This window comes from Thalassophryne amazonica, chromosome 17, assembly GCF_902500255.1.
Source record: "Thalassophryne amazonica chromosome 17, fThaAma1.1, whole genome shotgun sequence".
In the NCBI taxonomy this organism is placed as follows: Eukaryota; Metazoa; Chordata; class Actinopteri; order Batrachoidiformes; family Batrachoididae; genus Thalassophryne; species Thalassophryne amazonica.
This window is the reverse complement of record NC_047119.1, coordinates 64352194-64372295: the sequence shown is the minus strand read 5'-3', so window position 1 is coordinate 64372295 and position 20102 is coordinate 64352194. Positions and strand designations below refer to the sequence as shown.

At 42.1% G+C, this 20102-nt stretch overlaps 1 protein-coding gene across 1 annotated transcript in view; it reads right to left on the bottom strand.

The window, feature by feature from the left end:
* LOC117529122 (3'-5' RNA helicase YTHDC2) overlaps positions 1-20102 on the bottom strand; it is a 143088-nt gene that overhangs the window by 86708 nt on the left and 36278 nt on the right. Inside the window, exon 7 of the mRNA XM_034191822.1 lies at positions 9255-9357. Coding sequence (XP_034047713.1) covers positions 9255-9357 — 103 coding nt within the window. The remainder of the gene's footprint in view (positions 1-9254; positions 9358-20102) is intronic.

Below are 20102 nucleotides of genomic sequence, written 5' to 3'. Positions count from 1 at the left end.
TGGTTAAAAATTAAGAGATATGATGAGTTAATTAGTGGTCTAAACCTAAGACATATGGCACAAAATATGGATTATCAGGATGGATTATCTTGACAATGGTAACATGCTCACTAACATGGATTTTACTAAATTTGAGAAAATCTTTTGTGTGCATAGAAATGTTTAATTTAAAGCATGAAAAATGGGGGGGGTGCATTTATATTTCTTTCGGCAGTGGCTGATAGTGGTCTTTCTAAGAAGGGAAGCTCGTTGGCTTACATCATAAAATTTGTAAAAAATTTTTATAGAATTACAGAATTTATCAATAAATTCTGTCCTCCATTCCTTTTCATTGTACCAAGTAGGTGTCCTTTGCAGGGACTTAACCAGTGTGCTCTCAATGGCACATGGACTCACATATTCATTGCTCTTTTCATGCCTTTTATATGTCCGGTCAAAGTCAGACAGATTGCCAAAACCCAATTTTGACAAGACATCCCTGAGATGGTTTCATCAAGAGGCCAACAGTACATTTTCTTTGTCACAGCACTTCCAGTCAGCCAGCTAATTTTGCCATACCAGCAGAGCTGAGAAGACCTGTTACTTTTCCCTACTTTCGCACCAAATCAATCTTAGGTGTTTATCTGCCCTGCTGTTTAACTCTAAGTTTCTCCTCATTAAGGAAAACCATCAAATGGCTTTGACAAAATCAGGTCTGCCATTGTATGTGCACCTTGTTAGCTGCCTAATTTACTCCAACCTAACCAACCTTATAAATGATTGATTGAACAAACTAACGAAACAACATTAAACTCAAAAAAGGAAATGTTGAAATTATTGTATCAGATCAGTGGGTTATAACAATAACTCAGTCTGAGAGATGACCTCAGTTTAATGGCTGTTCTTGTCTTTGTTTTGTTTTTTTTTGTGAGTGGCCCCCGAGGGTGCTCGCAGCGCTCTTAGGAGGGCAGGGTGCATCGACCGCTAACCCACGATGCAGACAGCTGGCGCATGGAGGTCTAAAAAGTAGGCTTCCCGTGCATGTGCACTGAGTTCGGTTCTGGTGTTTTATCGTTGTGGACGCATGAAAAGTGTCACATTTATTTATTTTCTTGCAAGCCTTCTCGACAGCGCCAGGACTGTTCGTGACCAGTGCGCACAGGACCGAGGAAGATGGTTTGATCCATCCTGTACTGGCTGGTGATGCGTAACATGGAGATGCTTCTGTGCATGCTGCAGAACATCACATCATTTCAGCATGACTTTTGGCACTCAGATCTTGGTGAATAATTCAAAGCACTCGGGTGTTATTGGCTCAGTAATAATAAAAATGCCGGCGCTGCTGCTGCTTCTGCTGCTGATGGCGGTGACACAGGGCATACTCCAGAGACGCTGGACCCTCTCACTGTACATAAGCAAGCTGACAATTTCAGATGAAATATTCGCCATGCGAGCACCTCTCTTCCTCACCATGGGTTTGCCAAAGCGTGCAGTTGAACAGAAAATTACTGTCGTGTGGTGATGTGATCCCCAAAGTGAGACAAGGACATTTAAACAGGTGCTTTTTGCTGTGAAGTTCAATTAAGAGTGCACAATATTATACTGTCATGTACGTGCAGACGAGGAAGATTTGGGCTGCTGGTTTGTTGTTTCCGAGCATGGACAGCCCACTTAAAATTACACCACAGATTTCCAATAATATTCAGGTCTGGGGACTGAGATGGCCATTCCAGAACGATGTACTTGTTCCTCTGCATGAATGCCTTAGTAGATTTTGAGCAGTGTTTGGGGTCATTGTCTTGCTGAAAGATCCAGCCCTGGTGCAACTTCAACTTTGTATTCAAATCAATAAAATGACAAGGGTGTCAAAATTTATGCACCTGCCCAATTTTGTTTAAATATTTATTGCACACTTTCTGTAAATACTAGAAACTTCATTTCACTTGTAAAATATCTGTGCGTCTGTCGGCTATATGATAGATTTAACTGAAATTTTTGATCCAAACAACCAATGATTTATAAAGGAAAATCATGAAAATTATCAGGGGTGCCCAAACATTTGAATACAACTGTATTCATTCTATGGTGGTACCACAGACTGCTGTAGGATGTTTCTACATGTGAAACAAATCTGGAGGGACTCCATTTGCTGAAGACATGTCTGTCATTACATGGAGCAATGTGGCAGGGGTGAGGATGGAACCTAAAACACCTTCCACACTGAAACCAAGTACACTAACCACATGGCCACCACTGTGCTGTGAGTAAATCTGTTCACAAATACAACAAAGCCAAACAAATGGCCCCTTCACACATAACACAATGAGGCCGAATGGCGTACGAAGGAGGATTCGAATGACAGTCATGAAAAATCTAAGCCACCTCAAACAGCAGTCAGCACAACCATTCAGCCACAGCACTCCACATTTGTGTCGCACTTGTGCTGGAAACCCAATCGAACAGCATCAAGATGAGGTTGTACTGCCATCTGACCGCGATCTCGACATTCTTACAGCATGTCGTATGCAGGTCGGACCACGGCACAAAATAATCGGCCACACTGCACCCTGGCCGAATGTGGTGAATGAGATAGCATTCACACCAGTGGACGAATGAGGGTAAATGCCACCAAACGGCCATTTGACCCATGCTCGGCCAGAATCGAGGTGCCACCGACAAACTTCCAACACCAGTCACTAGGCCCTTAGAAATGCAGAGCCATTCGTGCGGCCAGCACAAATGTAGAGTGCAAGACACCACTTTCGAGCTGCAGTCCAGGTGACGAAAACTCAAAGGGTAGACAATGTGTCCACCCCCCACACTCCACAATCCAACATTGTCGAGGTGTGGCTGTGGTGGCGAAGGCTCAAATGGTGGCCGGAGTGCGGTACAATCGCTGTCCAGTGCTATACCCATACATGGACGGGTGTCATGTCCATGATGGAACAGCTGACAGCTGTGGAACTCCCATCATGGCATATCCAACATGTCCTGCTGGAGGTGAAATTACCGACCAGCAGCGCGCCCACGCCACAACAGAGATAAAAATAAAACCCAGCTGCGTTTCACAGTGCCAGTGTGCCATCCAACCGGGCAGCTATGTCACGTGACCGCTGATGATCATGGCCCAGGTGCGCCCACTGACGCAATCAGATGTCACCGTACACAGGGGCACTAAAGCCGTCACATGACCACACGCACATTCACCAAGGTGATCATCACGTCACAGCTGACCACTGTGCCATTGCTACTCACAGCTGGAGAACACATATCATGCCATAAAGAACATCATCTCTCAACATGCTACCGCAATACACATTTGTAGACAGGCTCTCATGACATGGTAAAAACTAAAAACAGCTCACCGACGTGCTGTGCCTCACGACAGGTGATCGCAATGTCCAAACAGTCCGTCCATCATGTGACAGCCTGACTGATGGACAGTGTGGGCAGGTCATTTGCCAACATCCTGGAGCTGTGAGCCCATTCATGTGAGCGCTTTGCTGCTCTGGACAGGTGGGCGTGTTGCTCAACGGTGCTGTGATGTCCGGACTGACATGATCACACGTCCTCACACCCACTGCAGTTATGCATTTGTCAGGAGACTGTGGCTGAATGTAATCACATCATGGGTTGGATGTCATTGGAAATCGAGCAGGGAGGGAGCTGACCACGGCCCACGGCCAGTGACTGAGTTCCTGTGGCTTGCATTGCTGCACATCGCAGCTGCTGTGTCAGCGCAAAGCAAAGCTGGGGAGCACATATTGTCACATGTGCTCCAATCACCATGCACAAGGCACAGGGTGCACGCGTGTCTGTAAACGATGACAGCATGGGGAAAAATAAAAAACAAACAAGATCACCTTTGGATCGCCCCCAGCCACATCTCAACGTGCACAGCGATGATTAAGCAGTCAGAGCTGCACCTGATCACTGTTTCATCACTACTCACAGCTGGAGAACAGCTACTGTGCCATTAAGAACATCACCTCTCAACAAGCCACCACAATGCACATGTGTCGGCAGCCTCTCATGACATGGTGAAAAATAAAAACACATATCACCTTTAGAATGCGTTCAGCAGTGCCTCAGTGCGCACTGCAGACACCATCAGCCAGGCTGCCCCATGTGAAAATATCCATCTGATCATATGAATTGCCAGCTGGCGAGGCAAATGTCACATCCCCACGAGTTATAGTCCACAATGTGGTGTCCTTCGGCGCGACACACGCTGACTGGCCAGAGATAGCTGGATGTGCAGAGCCAGCAGATGTGTTCATGATGTGAGCGCAAGAATTCATTCATATCAGCTAATTAATTCCTTGTTTACATCCATGGGCATGGTTCATGAACAAAAATGAACAGCAGCATGATAACTCTTGTATTCTCTGCTTTTTATAACAGAAATGAAATATTTTAAGAGACAAAACAAAATCCGTTTCCTAAATTCCAACACAAAAAGCGTCAAGTCATCAAGCATCAATTACACATTACCAGTAACATGATTGTCTTACATTTAAACAGTACATTCATTGCTCTTATAATGTTCTGTGCTCTCTCATTATGTTGTCCTTAAACATTTTCTTCAATTTATGTACATTTTTACAACATTTAATTGACGCTGCTATGTCAACACGATGTGGTATCATACCTCTTACATGGTCGCACTGTGCGCGTGCACGAAACAATTGCCGTGGGATCGTACAGCATCCATACATGGCTGTCCTACCATCTGTCCCTCACGACAGCTGCTGGAATTTTTCAAGGTTCGCAATTCAGCCTTTTTCGTCCGGTTTCAGCCTCATTCGCCCAACTACGTGTTATATGTGAAGGGGCCATACACTAAGGCTGAATCTCAATTCTACCCCTCGGCCCTTACCCTTACTAACCCTTCTCCTCCATTTTGCACGGGCACGACAGACAGAGGGGTGTCTTAATTCTCTTGTCGGAGGGGTAGGCTGAGGGCTACAAACCCCTTCAAACAGAGTGAATCTGGATGTACACTCCGTTTGGGGGGGGTAGGAGGAGCTTTCTCCAAAGAAGCAAACATGGCGCCCATAGCTGCACAAATGAAAGCGGCTTTCATTACAAATTACGCTATTTAGAAAGTTATAACTAGGGATGGGTACTGATAAGATTTTATCGATATTGTGTCAGGGTGGGTCCGGGCTCAGGGCGAGGTTATGGGTTTGTACCCTGTTGTCATCTGCCTCCCCGGATTTGATCCTTTTGGTTACCCTTTTGATCATTTTGTATTATGTTTTCTCTGGTTGCATTTATTATGTATCTTTGGTGTTTTATTATCTTGTATTCTTTTTGTTTTCTGCAATCACTGGTTTTAGTTTTTCCATCGTTTTACTGTAGGTTCTGGTTTTGTTTCTGTTCTTCATATCGGTTCTGTCTTATTTCCTCTGTCTGTGATGTCAGATTGAGATTCAGTTCAAGTGGTGTTTTTAGTCTTATTATTCTTGTGCTATTTTTAGGTCTGTCACTCTGTTTCCTAGTTTGCCCTTTATTCGATTCACATTTCCTTTTGTTGGTCTGTGGGCATGTTATACTTTCACCATTGGTTTTCATTCACTGACTCCTTTTGCTTTTGATCTGCTTCGTTTTCACTCCACGCCACTGAACCTTGTCTCATCCCATCATCCCTCACTCATTGTGTCTGTTTAGTGTATTTATCCACTCACACTCCTTACTCTGGCGTCTTTGCATCTTACATCACTCCACTTTGTGTTGTCTCCACTGCACTATCTTGCACCTGCTTACCTCATCTTTGTTGCATCCAGCCACAAATCCTTCCAGAACCCTCGATCACACGTGCACCTTGTTTGATCACCTGTTATTTAGCGCTCACTTCCCTCACCGCGGTGCCAGCTCGTTGATCTTCGTATCTTCGTTCCAGCCCTGTTCTCGTCTCATATACCTCAGTGTTTTTTGACCTCGTTCTGCTTTTCCGGATTTTGCTCTCTGCCTCTGACTCTGATATTGTGTCTCACTGTGACTTCGACCTCAGCCTCTTCCTGACTACGTATTTTGCCTTGCCCTCATCTGTACCTTTGCTACGCGGCCTGCCTTTCTGTGTACTGGACCCTGGACTGTCTGTAAGATAAAGATTATTATTACACCGCATCGTCTGAGAGTTTGCATTTGTGTCCAAACACCTTCTGTGTCACGCGACCACGAATCCTGACATATCAATGTCATTATCGATTCTGCTTATCGATCTGATTCCTTATCGATTCCCTTATCGATACCTCTTGTGAATTTTGTACTAAAAGTAGGCTATAGAAGTTTTCTATGTATTTCATTGAGTCTTCAGCCCCTTTCACCGGGGGGTGCTCCCGGTTGCGCCGTGCGTCATTATGATGATGCCGCGTGGAAGCAACTCAGTGCCGAGACGATGCAGCTCGGCGCCACAACAGCGTGAGGGGCGCAAAGGAGGAAGCAAGTCGGGCGCCGAAAAATTAAACCTGTTTAATTTTTTTGGCGTCCTGTGCTGGACGCAGAAAGGAAGTGGTTCCAGCGCAAGTCGGGGCAAAGAGGCGTAACTCGGGACAAACAGGCGTTACCCAGCGTGACTCGAAGCCAATTTATGATTCCTGCTATGTTCCATTGTTCCCGCAGTATAAATCAAGCAGGACTGTTGTTATACCGTGTACTTAATGCAGTAAAAACTACATGCTGAGTAAAAAAAAAGGCAAAATGATTGCCAGAAATATTCAGTAAAAAGTCCGGACATCTCTAGTCCACTCATGGACGTTCATTCACACGCGCACATGTGAACAATTAAGAGAAAAAAAAAAGTCTGGCTGCAGGCATTAGTTCCTTGTTCTCTGCTCAAACTCTCACATCACAGTTAAAAAAAAGGACAAAAAAAAGGACATAAGTCCTGAGACAGGACGGTTCGCTCACACGCGTGCATCTCGCTGTCAAAGGAGGAAAGAAAAGAAAAAAAATTGTCTGCAGGCAGTTAGTTCCTTTCTCTCCAGACTCTCTCATCACAGTTAAAAAAGGACATAAGTCCAGGACATGTCAACATCAAGTACAACTCCAGACATCTCCACATTTGCTTAGGACGGTTCGTGCGTGCGCGCGCATCTCGTGGTCAAGGGAGGAAAGATAAACTGTAACAGAACTCAGAGCGCAGCCCTGCAGCTCAGCACAACAAGTAGAAGAGAAGTCAGAGTGCACAGTCTGTCTGAAGCCAAACTGTGCACTCTGACTTCTCTATGCAGAGAACCTGCAGGCTGCGTTCTCACCTCCTCTCTGCTCCTTGCTGCGCGCACCTGATGCAGAAATTCCTGCGTCGTCATGACGCCATAGGGAGCAACTGGGAGCAGCCCTGGTGTGAAAGGGGCTTTAACGTAAATAAATATCAAATCAAAGCAATTTTATTTATATAGCGCCAAATCACAACAAACAGTTGCCCCAAGGCGCTTTATATTGTAAGGCAAAAGCCATACAATAATTACAGAAAAACCCCAATGGTCAAAACGACCCCCTGTGAGCAAGCACTTGGTGACAGTGGGAAGGAAAAACTCCCTTTTAACAGGAAGAAACCTCCAGCAGAACCAGGCTCAGGGAGGGGCAGTCTTCTGCTGGGACTGGTTGGGGCTGAGGGAGAGAATCAGGAAAAAGACATGCTGTGGAGGGGAGCAGAGATCAATCACCAATGATTAAATGCAGAGCCCCCAGCAGACTAGGTCTATAGCAGCATAACTAAGGGATGGTTTAGGGTCACCTGATCCAGCCCTAACTACAGGGTCCCACTGCAGGGTCTGTAATCAATGTAGAGAAATTATAATTTTCCTGACAAACACCCCCAAAAACAATGGCGACTCTGAAGGACCAATAAGGGAGTCCTTAAGTAAAAAGGTTATTGATGTCGGTGGATCGAATCATTTCTTAACGATACCCGAAAGGAACCGGTTCTCGATACCCAACCCTAGTTATAACTTGCCAAAAAACTTTACAGGCAATTGCCTATGACAGCAACGTGTATGCTGCTGGATGCATGTTGCGTATATTGTTGTTCTGAAGAATATCGTAACTTCGCTCATTTGCTGAGGCGTTATAATGCGTATACACACAAACACTACGATAAAACAATTTTATATCTCACAATGGAGAAAACTGTGATAAAAGATAAGCATGTTAACTTGTATGTTCATGAATCTTTGGATAATAGCGATCCCTGCTGTTGGATTTCAAGGTCTGTAACACGTGTGTATTTTGTAAAGAAATAGGGAGCCCTGAGCACACTCAGCTCCTAATAAGCTTTCGGACAGGAAATGAGAAGTTTCATCAATGGGAGTAAGTTGGAAAGTATATACGCACACATGTATATGTGTAACACATAACCTGACGTCCTAATAGACTGCTATTATTTGTCAAGGAAATTTCTAAAGGAAATAGGGCTGGATGCAAAAAAATGGGAGAATTTGAAAAAGAAATATAAGGTTAACAGAACTAGATGCAGCCCGTAACATTCATACCGGTGCTGGTCATATAATTACAATATCATGAAAAAATGTATTTATTTCAGTAATTCCATTCAAAAAGTGAAACTTGTATAATGTATACATTCTTTCCACACAGACTGATATAATTCAAGTGTTTATTTATTTTAATTACTAATTAATTCATTAATTAATTACTAATCAATCAATAATTGATCAATTAATATTAATTATTACTATTATTAGTGATCATTGTTAGTACACTAACATTAAATAATTACTAATTATTATTATTTATTATTATAAATTATGAATTAATTAAATGAATTATTAATACCACAAAATTCTCCGACATGGGTGCGACGCGTCGAAGAAGTCTGCGACTTCTTCTATTTCTTTGCATTTACGCAGAAAGGCGAGAAAATAAAAACAGCAAACGGGCTACTGCAACAAGTTGTGCTTCGGTTGCCATGTTGACAAACACTGAAGATGGCAGTTTGAGAAGGGTAGTTTTTCTCAATTCATAGGGCTAGAGGCATACCCCTTCACCTTACCCCTTGTTTTAAAAGGGGTAGGGGTAGGGCCAAGGGGAGCAAAAGAGAATTGAGATTGGGCCTAAGTCTCCAAGGGAACATGCAAGAAAAATCCACTCTACTCTGGTCTGATTCTAGCTGTTCTGGTCAAAGTTTGAAGAAAAACATTCATTGTTAATACATTGTTTGAAATCTTTATATTTCACTGAATGGGTTCATAAATGCAAGCAAATATTTAAGATTTGTGTCAATTATATTTCCTCAAAGTTGTGACACTCACCACAATGGCATGCGTGACTGTCAAGAGGCTGTCATCTCCACCCATCAGGGTTCTGAGGAAGACACCACTGGTGCAAAAAGTCAGTGATGTCCTAGGAGAGACCCTGAGGTGTCAAAGTCAACAGTTAACAGAATATATTAGTATGGGGTTAATTGGGATTTCCCACATGTTCACAATGAAAATTGGCTGAAATTGTACATTTGCATTAGATCACATCAGGTAATTTGTTTGCCAGAAGCATGCATGTGCTTCACACCATCCATAAGATTGGTTAGTGCTGCAATGCTCTAAAGCAGTGGTTTCCAACCCTAGTCCTCGGGGACCCCTAACCTGCACATTTTTATCTTTGCCTGCTCTACCAAAAGATGCTTACCTGTTATCACTTGACTGGATGAACACACCAAGAAGGAAATAAAAGTTGGAGCAAAAGCTGGAAGTTGTTCAAGCTGTAAAAACCTTCTAACTGTTAGAATGGCCAAAGCAGTGGGTCACTATGGAGCTAAATCAAGGCCAAAGGTTTTGTAATCTGAAAATAAAAAAGATTGGAAAAATAAATTTTGAAACTGAAAAATTAAAGTTTTGTAATTTGAAAATAAAAAAATGAAAAAAGAAATTTTGAAACTGAAAATTCAATGTTTGTTCTTGAATTTTATAATCATTTGAAAAGTATTATCAAAATAAAAATAATTGTAAGATATATATTTTTCAGTTTAAATAAATTTTTGATTCAGCTGTGTAATTTTTTTTTTTTTTTACTCAAAATATATTTTATTGAAATTACACGTACAAAACAGAACAGGGCACACCAACGTAATACAGAATAAAGTTGCCCAGACAGTAATATATATATATATATATATATATATATATATATATATATATATATATATATATATATATATATATACACACACACACACACAAACAGACAAACAAAACAAAAAATCAACCCCTACTCCACATTCCAACCTATCACTTCCAGTACTGTACCATCCCTCCACCATAGGACCTGCCTTGTGTAATATCCCAAGTATCGTCCATCCCTACACGTCAAAGCTGCTAGAGAGCTGGAAATGTTCTCAAAAAAGGACCCAATATTTTTTCGAAAGTATCCGGAGACTGTTTGAGCGAATACCTAATTTTTTCAAGTTTCAAACAAGACATTATATCTTGCAACCACTGTAAGTGAGATGGGGGGGAGGCGTCTTTCCATCTGAGTAGGATTGCACATCGTGCTATGAGTAAAGAGAAGGCGATACAGTGTTTTTTAACCTTACTTAAATGTAGTTTGTCCTCAAGTACCCCAAAAATAGCTGCTAGGGGGTTAGGTTCCAGTTTGGTGTTAAATACATGAGATAATGTTTCAAATATTTCCTTCCAAAAATGACTCAAACTAACCGAAGAAAAGAACATATGGCTAAGCGAGGCCTCTGCAAGATTACATATGATACATAATGGGCTGACCATCGGGTACATAGAAGCCAGCTTAGCCCTTGAGAAATGGGCCCGATGTACCACCTTAAACTGGATCAACTGGTGCCGTGTACAAAGCGAGGATGAGCTAACCAGCCCTGGAGCATAGACCCATGCATCGTTAGATATGGGGAGGTCAATATCTTTTTCCCAAGCCATCTTGAATTTATCTTGTAATGGGGTTTTTAGATCCAGCATTAAATTATATAGCCTAGAAATGAGACCTTTCTTTGACGGGTTTAATGACATAATTCTGTCCATTGTTTCGGTCTCTTTGGTAGATGTAAAATTAGGCAATTGGGAAGTGAGAAAGTGACGTGCCTGAAGATAACGAAAGAAGTCAGAGTTTAAAAGATTGAATTTCTCTTTAATCTGAGCAAATGATGCTACAGTCCCATCCATCAATAGATCCCTGAAACGTATGATACCATTTCGATGCCAACATTGGAAGCCTGAATCCATGATGGATGGCTTAAAAAAATTATTAGCAGTAATAGGGCTCCAAACCGAGAAACTACAAAGACCAAATTGCTTTCTAAACTGAGCCCATATCTTTAGTGAGTGTTTAACGACAGGGTTTTTGAAAGATGCAATAAAAGAGGAACGTGGAGGCAAAGCAGAGTTGACGACAGATAAAGGGAAGATATTATTACATGGACATATCTCCAGCGTAACCCAATTAGGGCAGGCTGGTTGGTCATAATAAAAGCACCAATGTAAGAGATTTCTCAGGTTAGAATCCCAGTAATAGAAACGGAAATTTGGCAAAGCGAGGCCTCCTTGTAGCTTAGTTTTTTGAAGGTGTATTTTATTTAGTTGAGGTCATTTACCCTGCCATATATATATGAGGAGATAATAGAATCCAGCTGCTGGAAGAATGAGGCAGGGATAAAAATTGGCAAAGTTTGAAAAAGGTATAACAATTTGGGCAAAATAACCATTTTAATAGAGTTTACCCGTCCAATTAAAGATACTGACAAGGGTGACCACTGTGATAATATTTGTTTGATCCTTAATAGATCAGCAAAGTTTTCTTTAAATAAATCTTTAAACTTTCTAGTGACTGTGACTCCAAGATAGGTAAATTTGGTGCATTCAACTTTAAAACTGAGATTGGTCAAATCTAGGGCTTGTGCTGCTTCATTAATAGGAAAAAGCACACTCTTACTAATATTCAACTTATAGCCCAAAAAGCTACCAAAATGATTAAAGCAGACCTGCATTGAAATAAATGTGGTCAGATTTCAGAAAGAAATAGCTGATATGTATTTATAAGACCCTTGTGAATGCAGTAAAGTAAATCTGTAAGCCCAAATTTGTAATTCAGCGGAGAAATCTTCGTTTAAAAATGACAAATTTGCAGCTAAAATTTAGCCCTCTGTGAAAACAGTTTGCACAGCCGTATCATTTCCATGACGTCAGGGACAAGACGACGCGCTCCCGCCTTCAGTCCGATCCCGCATTGAAACTAATTTTATCTGTTAGTAATGTTACTTATACACGTCCTGGTTTCAACATCCAAAAGTAAGCTGCAATGAATGTGAGATACAGATCTGTGTGCTCAGATCAGCAACGACATCGACAGCGGACGCCGTTCTTCCTCTCCCCCTCTCTGCCTCCGCTGCGCTTATTACGTCTGCGGGCTCGTTAACGAGCTCGTTAACCGCCGACGCGGGCCACTCACACCGCCCGTGTCTGCTTAGCAGCCGGTGTTGTGCCAGATTCAGCGCACAACACCGGTATCACCTCTCTGTCTACTGAATGGAGCTGCAGCACACTTGGCACAAGTCATGAGATTACGCTCGCTGTTTTAATGCGAAGCGGCCGGTACACCTGTTGCTGCAAGGACAGACTTCTTGCGGCAAAATCCACAGCGCCGCACGTCTCGGCAATCGGAGCCCCAGAGCTCCATGGACGCTGAGAGAGGTTTATATATTTTTAATGACTGGGATTCTTTGTGGGTCTCACCTCCATATCCCACGATGGTACCGGAGGCAAAAGACAGTAGATTTTCATTGCGACACCACTCAAACGGGCATATGAAAAAGTCCCCCAAAATAATTTTCAAGCACAAATAAAAGAAATGTGTACTCACCAAACGTGCCGCAAGACAATATGAAGTTTTAAAAAAAGTAGATCCTTCCATATAAGACAAGAAAAAGGTGCAGATGCAAACTGATGTAAATCCACAAATTACAACTGGCGCAATGCATGCTGGGAGAGGGTCTTGTCCGTGACGTCTCGGCAGCATCCATGATGAGAGGGACAATTTGTGGAGGGCTAAATGTTAGCTGTAAATTTGTCATTTTCAAATGAAGATTTCTCCGTTGAATGACAGATCTGGGCTTGTAGATTTACTTTACTACATTCAGAAGGATCTCGTGTAAATGTAAGTCATTTTTTGTTCAAAAAAATCTGACTGCATTTTTTTTCAATGCAGGTCTCCATTAAGTAGCGCTAAACACTTTGAAAGGGATTCATTTGGATTAGAGATGTACAGCAGATCATCCGCATATAGGGAGACCCTGTGCTCCACACCTCCTCTCCAAACCCCACATATGTCCGTACTGCTACGAAGAGCTATAGCAAGAGGCTCTATCGCTAAATTGAAAAGCAAAGGGCTCAAGGGGCATCCCTGGCGTGTTCCACGGAACAAGTTGAAAGGGTTGGATATTTGTAAGTTTGAACGGATAACTGCCGAGGGTTCGGAATAAAGTAATTTAATCCATAGCCTAAAAGCAGGACCCAAGCCAAATCTCTCCAGCACAGCAAATAGGTAAGGCCATTCAATCTGGTCAAATGCTTTTTCTGCGTCAACAGCAATCACGCATTCAGGCCTAACTTCAGGAGCAGAGTAAATAATATCAAAGAGTCGCCTAATGTTAAAATATGCCTGCCGGCTTTTAATGAAGCCAGTCTGGTCACCGGATATGACAGTAGGGAGAACTGTATCCAACCTCTTAAAAAATTCTATTGGGAAACCATCTGGACCGGGACACTTGTTTGATTGCATTGACATGATGGCCTTAGCAATTTCTTCCTGTGTTATAGAACCTTCTAGCTGGTTCATAGATTCTGCAGAAAAAGTTGGGATATCGAGACCGTTGAGAAAATCAGAAATTACGTTGGGGTCTGTATTTGTCTCAGAAGTGTAGAGTTTAGTATAAAAGTTCCTGAAGGCGACATTAATTTTCAAACGATCAGTTGTCATTTGACCAGAGTCCAGTTGTATTTCAGAAATGGCCTGTTTTGCTCTGAAGCCTTTAAGTTGGTTTACCAGTAATTTGTCCATCTTATCACCATATGTATAGAAAGTGGCTTTATTTCTCATAAGGAGTCGTTCAGTATGGTGTGTAGAGAGCAAATAAAATCTGGTCTTTAGCGCTACTCGTTGCTTGTGTAGATCTGGGCATTTATTTTGAGCACATTGCCTATCAATAACCCCAATTTGGTGAATTAGCTCATTCCATTCTTTATTTGCTTCACGTTTCATCCGAGCACTGTAGGAAATGATTTGTCCGCGCAGACAGGCTTTAAGCGCATCCCACACAATAAGATAAGAAATTTCTGGAGTGGCATTCGTATCAATGAAAAAGGCTATTTCTTTTTCAACAAACAATGAAATTTGCGTCAGATAAAAGTGTGGAATTGAATCGCCACTGTCTATTTCCAGGAGTAAGACCAGAAAAAGACATAGATAATGTAAGAGGAGCATGATTGGAGATCACAAATGGCTGGTATTCACAAGAGTGAACCAATGAGAGAAGTTGACTATCTACAAAAAAATAATCAATTCTAGTGTATGAGTGATGGACCTGTGAGAAGAATGACTATTCCCTGTTAGTAGGATGCAAGAAACGCCAAATATCATGGACACCAAACTCAGAAAGGAAATTGCAAATAAGATTGGCTGACCTACTGGCTGTGCTGGGATTGAGAGAGGACCTGTCCAAGACAGGATCCAACCAACAGTTAAAATCCCCCCAAGATAAGACTATAAGTAGTTAAATCCGGCAGTAGAGAAAACAACCGTTTGAAAAAATCCGCATCGTCCGAATTTGGGGCATACACATTTACCAAAGCCACTAACGTATTGTATAGTTTACCTAAAACAATAACATATCGTCCGTATTTGTCAGAGATTACATTATGAAGTTTAAATGAAACGTTATGACTAATAAGTATTGAAACCCCTCGAGCCCTAGCCTCAAAACACAAGTGAAAGCCCTGACCTGACCAGTGTGACAGTAATCGACTGGAATCTGAGCTACGAACATGGGTCTCTTGCAAAAAGGCTATCTCGAGCTCTGTAATTTTTTTGATCAAATAATTTTTTTTCATTCATATTTCTTTTTTTTTTCACCTTCAGATCTTTTTTCACTTTCAGATCTTATTTTTTCAGTTTCCAACTTTTGGCCTCGTTCTGGCATGGGAGGGCGTGGCTTTGATTGAGAGGGGCGTGGAATTGTGAGTGACAGGACAGCAATCAGGCCTCACATGATGTTGCTTTCAGGAAATGTGGGTACTTTGATAGATAATGAGTTAACACTTTCTCTCCACTGTATTTTCTTGATACCTGTAAATAAAGTGATGCTAAAGATGTCTATTACAAGTAATTCTAGACCACTCTTGGTCATTTCTGATGTTTAAAAACTGGAAAATATGCAAGATTTTAAAGTTGAACACCTATACCTAAAAAACTGATGTGTCCCAAATCCACACAACACCATGAACGCAGCATCGCCACATGAAAATGAGGCAGGTCGCTCATTTTACAGGCTGCAATGGAGTGTTATAAGCTTTCTAAGTGACACACAGAGATTCCTGGCTCAGCAGATCTGAAGGAAGCTTTAATATGGCCACAACCAAGCAGACCGCTCGTAAATCCAAATCCAAAGCCGCCCGGAAGAGCGCTCCGGCTACCGGCAGTGTCAAGAAGCCTCGCCGTTACAGAACACTGGCACTGTGGCGCTCCGCCGCTACCAGAAATCCACCGAGCTGCTGATCCACAAGCTACCCTTCCAGCACCTGGTGAGCGAAATCGCTCAGGACTTCAAGACCGACTTCCGCTTTCACAGCTCTGCTGTGATGCTCTGCAGGAGGCCGGCAGCTTGTGGATCAGCAGCTCGGTGGATCTCTCTCAGCGCCTCAGTGCCGGGCCTGTAACGGTGAGGCTTCTAAACACTGCCGGTAGCCGGAGTGCTCTTCCAGGTGGCTTTGGATTTGGATTTACGGGTGGTCAACATTGTTACATCGTCATTAAATTCACTATCTGGTACAACATACGGATCCACTGAACCAACTGCTACACATCGATCACAATAAACAGCTTTATCTCGAGGGTTTAAAGCCTCGTAATAAGCTTTCATTCTCTCTATTTTCTTTCACACACAAGCCCCGTAGTAAATAAACGATGGAGACGAGAGCAGTCATTATCTATCAAAGTACCCACGTTTCCTGAAAGCAACATCATGTGAAGACTGATTGCTCTGCTGTCACTCACAATTCCACGCCCCTCTCAATCGAAGCCACGCCAAAAGTTTGAAAATGAAAAAATAAGATCTGAAAGTGGAAAAAAAGATCTGAAGGTGAAAAAAAGAAATATGAATGAAAAAAAATATTTGATCAAAAAAAATTACAGAGCTGAATCAAAAATGTATTTAAACTGAAAAATATATATCTTACACTTATTTTTATTTTGATAATTCTTTTTAAATTATTATAAAATTCAAGAACAAAATGAATTTTCAGTTTCAAAATTTCTTTTTTCATTTTTTTTTTTATTTCAAATTACAAAACTTTTGGCCTTGATTTAGCTCCATAGGTCACTCCCCTGGGACTGTTCTGCTTGAGGTTTCTTCCTCATCACCAGAGGAAGTATTTCTATGCATCTGTAAATAGTCTTGTGCCTTTTCAAAAGAAAATAAGAATCTCACTTCAGTTATAAATTAGAATAATTCTGTATCATCATTACAAAGAATGTATGGCTGTAATTTTTACTGTTTTGCTTTAATATGTTAATTAAATGCCTCCATACCCTTTCCCCACACCAATTAAAATTTGTAGTTCTGCCCCTGGAAACCTGCATGAATGAAATATATCTGGACAGTTTGAATGTGAAACATTTAAGTATAATAAACAAAAACAGAGAAGAGTCATTAACGGTTTTAATCCACTGAAAAAGGACATCAAACAAATCTGTTATCAGTGCTCTTTATTCATCTATTCATCACCCCTTGCAGTCACGTGAACCACTTCCTGGCCACTTCCCATTGCCACGTTGCCGGTCATGCAGTGCTTCCAGGATTATTTACACGAGAAACAACGTACAAAGTGTGGGACAAGGTTAGAGATGAACTCACCATGTCTGAACCAGATGGAGTAAGCGAACATACCAGGCATCTTTGTGGCGCTCAATTACGGCGGGACAAGGAGAAAATGGCCGTTTTGGCCACTTGTACACAGCACCGGGCTTGTTGCTTTCTTTGGTTGCTGCATCTCGTGTGAAGCTGTTATCACCGCACGTGTAAGTATAGCGACTTAAGACTTAATAAGTTAACTGAGAATTGCAGAGTTACATATTTATAAAAGTATTTAGTGATAATGTTCGTCATTAACTTGAATTTTGTGTACGCTACTGTGAGATTGTGGCGCAGAACTCAGCAGAGTCTCACTTTTTTTTTTACGTGGTCCTATCATGGCTTCCGTAACAAAATGAGTAACATTTTCATGACACTTTTTTTGTATTTTACTATTTCTAACCCTACCCTGCCTGATAATGTTCATCATTAACTTTACTGAATTTTGTGTATGCTGCTGTGGGACTGTGGGTCAAAAGCCAGCACTCTGTGTCCACTGGAATCCTGTAGAATTTCATATTCTCCTATCCATGTCCGTTGCAACAGTGAACTGCACAACAAGTCTCTGGCATGGTGTATTAGCGGAAAAAAACGGTAAAAAAAACAAAAAAACAAAAACATAAGAAACATGAGTTGATGGCTTGTTTACACAGTCAAGTGTATTGTGATTGGATAAACTTGACCTTCTCCTGTGCGTGGCACCCCCTGCATATGACCTGTGACATCATGTGTAAAGCCTCTATAGACTGAATGAATGTGAAAATCATTCAGTGGTTTGCATTTTAAAATGTTATTGAAGAAATGTGCAAAACACGCTGAACAAAGTCCATCTTTAGGTTCAAACACATCAAAAAGTCTCAATCTTATGACTCTAAATGCTCATAAACTACAGTATTCACGTGTCTGAGGGCTCAGGGCCACGCACCAGCCCACCAGAGAATTTGTTAAATGCCCACTTAAACTACACTGTGTGACCCCCAACACTTTGTAAAAAGTAAAGAACAATGAGTTTTCATTATGTTTTTCCTCATCTCTTCGGCATCCAACTTGCAATGTCGTCATTTGTTTGACATGTACTCTTATTGTGAAAGACTCTTCTGTTCTGTGACAATGTGGCTTGCTTTGTAGAAGCCCCAGTCACATGGTGAAGGAGCTACTATCAGTTCATTTTCTGTTTTTGTCTGAGGAAAGTCCTTTTTCCATCCAGCAAAATGGGTTCATGTCAGCTGATGTCCACAAAGTTTGTTAGAAAGTTTTGTGCATGTTCAAAACTTTGAGGGGAGTTCAGACCAAGATTTTTCCTGCTGTCTGGATGTTTGTTTGCCATTTTGAGTGCGACAGTGTTGAGACACAGTAAGCACACATCTGGACCGAAAGTAGAGAAAACTGACTGAACATGTTGACAGTCAGCAACAGGCTGGATGTTGCACTGTTTTCACTGAGAGGCTGACAGGAAAATTCTGGACATTTTTTTTGTTCATTCTTCATGAACAGGAAGCACAGACAGCAACAAGTGGATAATTTAACTGCAGAATCGCCTGGATTTACCATATTTATGCATCTGTGTGCCCAGTATGCTCCACACAAAATTCTACTTGAAGTGGGGTGGGCGTTTGCACAAACTATGCCAAATATTACATTTGTCAGACCACCCATTTCAATAAAATGTCTGATTTCCTCACAAATAAAGGATACAGTGCATTCAGAAAGTAGTCACAGTGTTTCAATTTTTCCACATTTTGTTATGCTAGTCTTATTCTAAAATGGAGTGAATTATTTATTTCCCTCAAAATTCGACTAACACCCCATAATGACAATATGAAGAAAGTTTTGTGGAAATTTTAGCAAATTTAATAAAAATAATAAATCACATACATAAGTATTTACAGCCTCAATACTTTGTTTATGCCCCTTTGGCCTCAAATCTCCTTGAATATGATGCTATATGTTGTGTGGGCCGCTGAAGAGGAGGTACTGCTGGCCCACTACCACCAGAGGGCGCCCTGCTTGGAGTGCGGGCTCCAAGCACGAGAGGGCGCCAGACCCAGAGGAAGTGACAGCTGTCACTCATCACTCCAGCTGTCACTCATCTACACTACTATATAAGCCGGACTGCAACTCCACCTCCCCGCCGAGAAATCGACTACCAGAACCAAGGTAATTTCTCTGCTGAATTTAAACTGTGACTTACGTCTGTTTGCAGCCGTAATCCTGTGAAGACCCAGAAGAGGGACAAACAGGAGCTGCACGAGTGTGTGTGATTTGGAGGTGGAGGTGCTCCCTCCTAACGGTATCTGGACTATATATTACTGAGTGTGCGGACTCACACTCACACATCATATTTCTGCTTTCTGCCAGCAGTACCAGGGTCGACAGTCGAAGACAGAGGCCACCTGGGGACTCGGGACTTGGCGGCTCCGGTGTTCTTCAGGCCGTTGGTGGTGGAAGCCGTGTGGGACGCGGCTTCTCTCTCGTCGGGCGTCTTCTATCTTCGAGCCTGCCCACACTTCACCTGGTGTTTATTGACTGTGAGATTAAGACACGTTTCGTTGTGTAATATCACAACATTAAATTGTTACCTTTTGGCTTACTCATTGTCCGTTCATTTGCGCCCCCTGTTGTGGGTCCGTGCTATGACACCTTCCCAACACTATAAGCTTAGTGCACCTATCTTTGGGCAGTTTTGCTCATTCTTCTTTGCAGCACCTCTCAAGCTCGATCAGGTTGGATGGAGAGTGTCGGTGCACAGTCGTTTTCAGATCTCTCCAGAGATGTTAAATCAAATTCAGGTCTGGGCTCTGGCAGGACAACTCAAGGACATTCACAGAGTTGTCCTGAAGCCACTCCTTTGATATCTTGGCTGTGTGCTTAGGGTCATTGTTCTGCTGAAAGACAAACCACTGCCCCAGTCTGATCTCAAGAGCGCTCTGGAGCAGGTTTTCATCCAGGATGTGCATTGCAGCATTCATCTTTCCCTCAATCCTGACCAGTCTCCCAGTTCCTGCCGCTGAAAAAC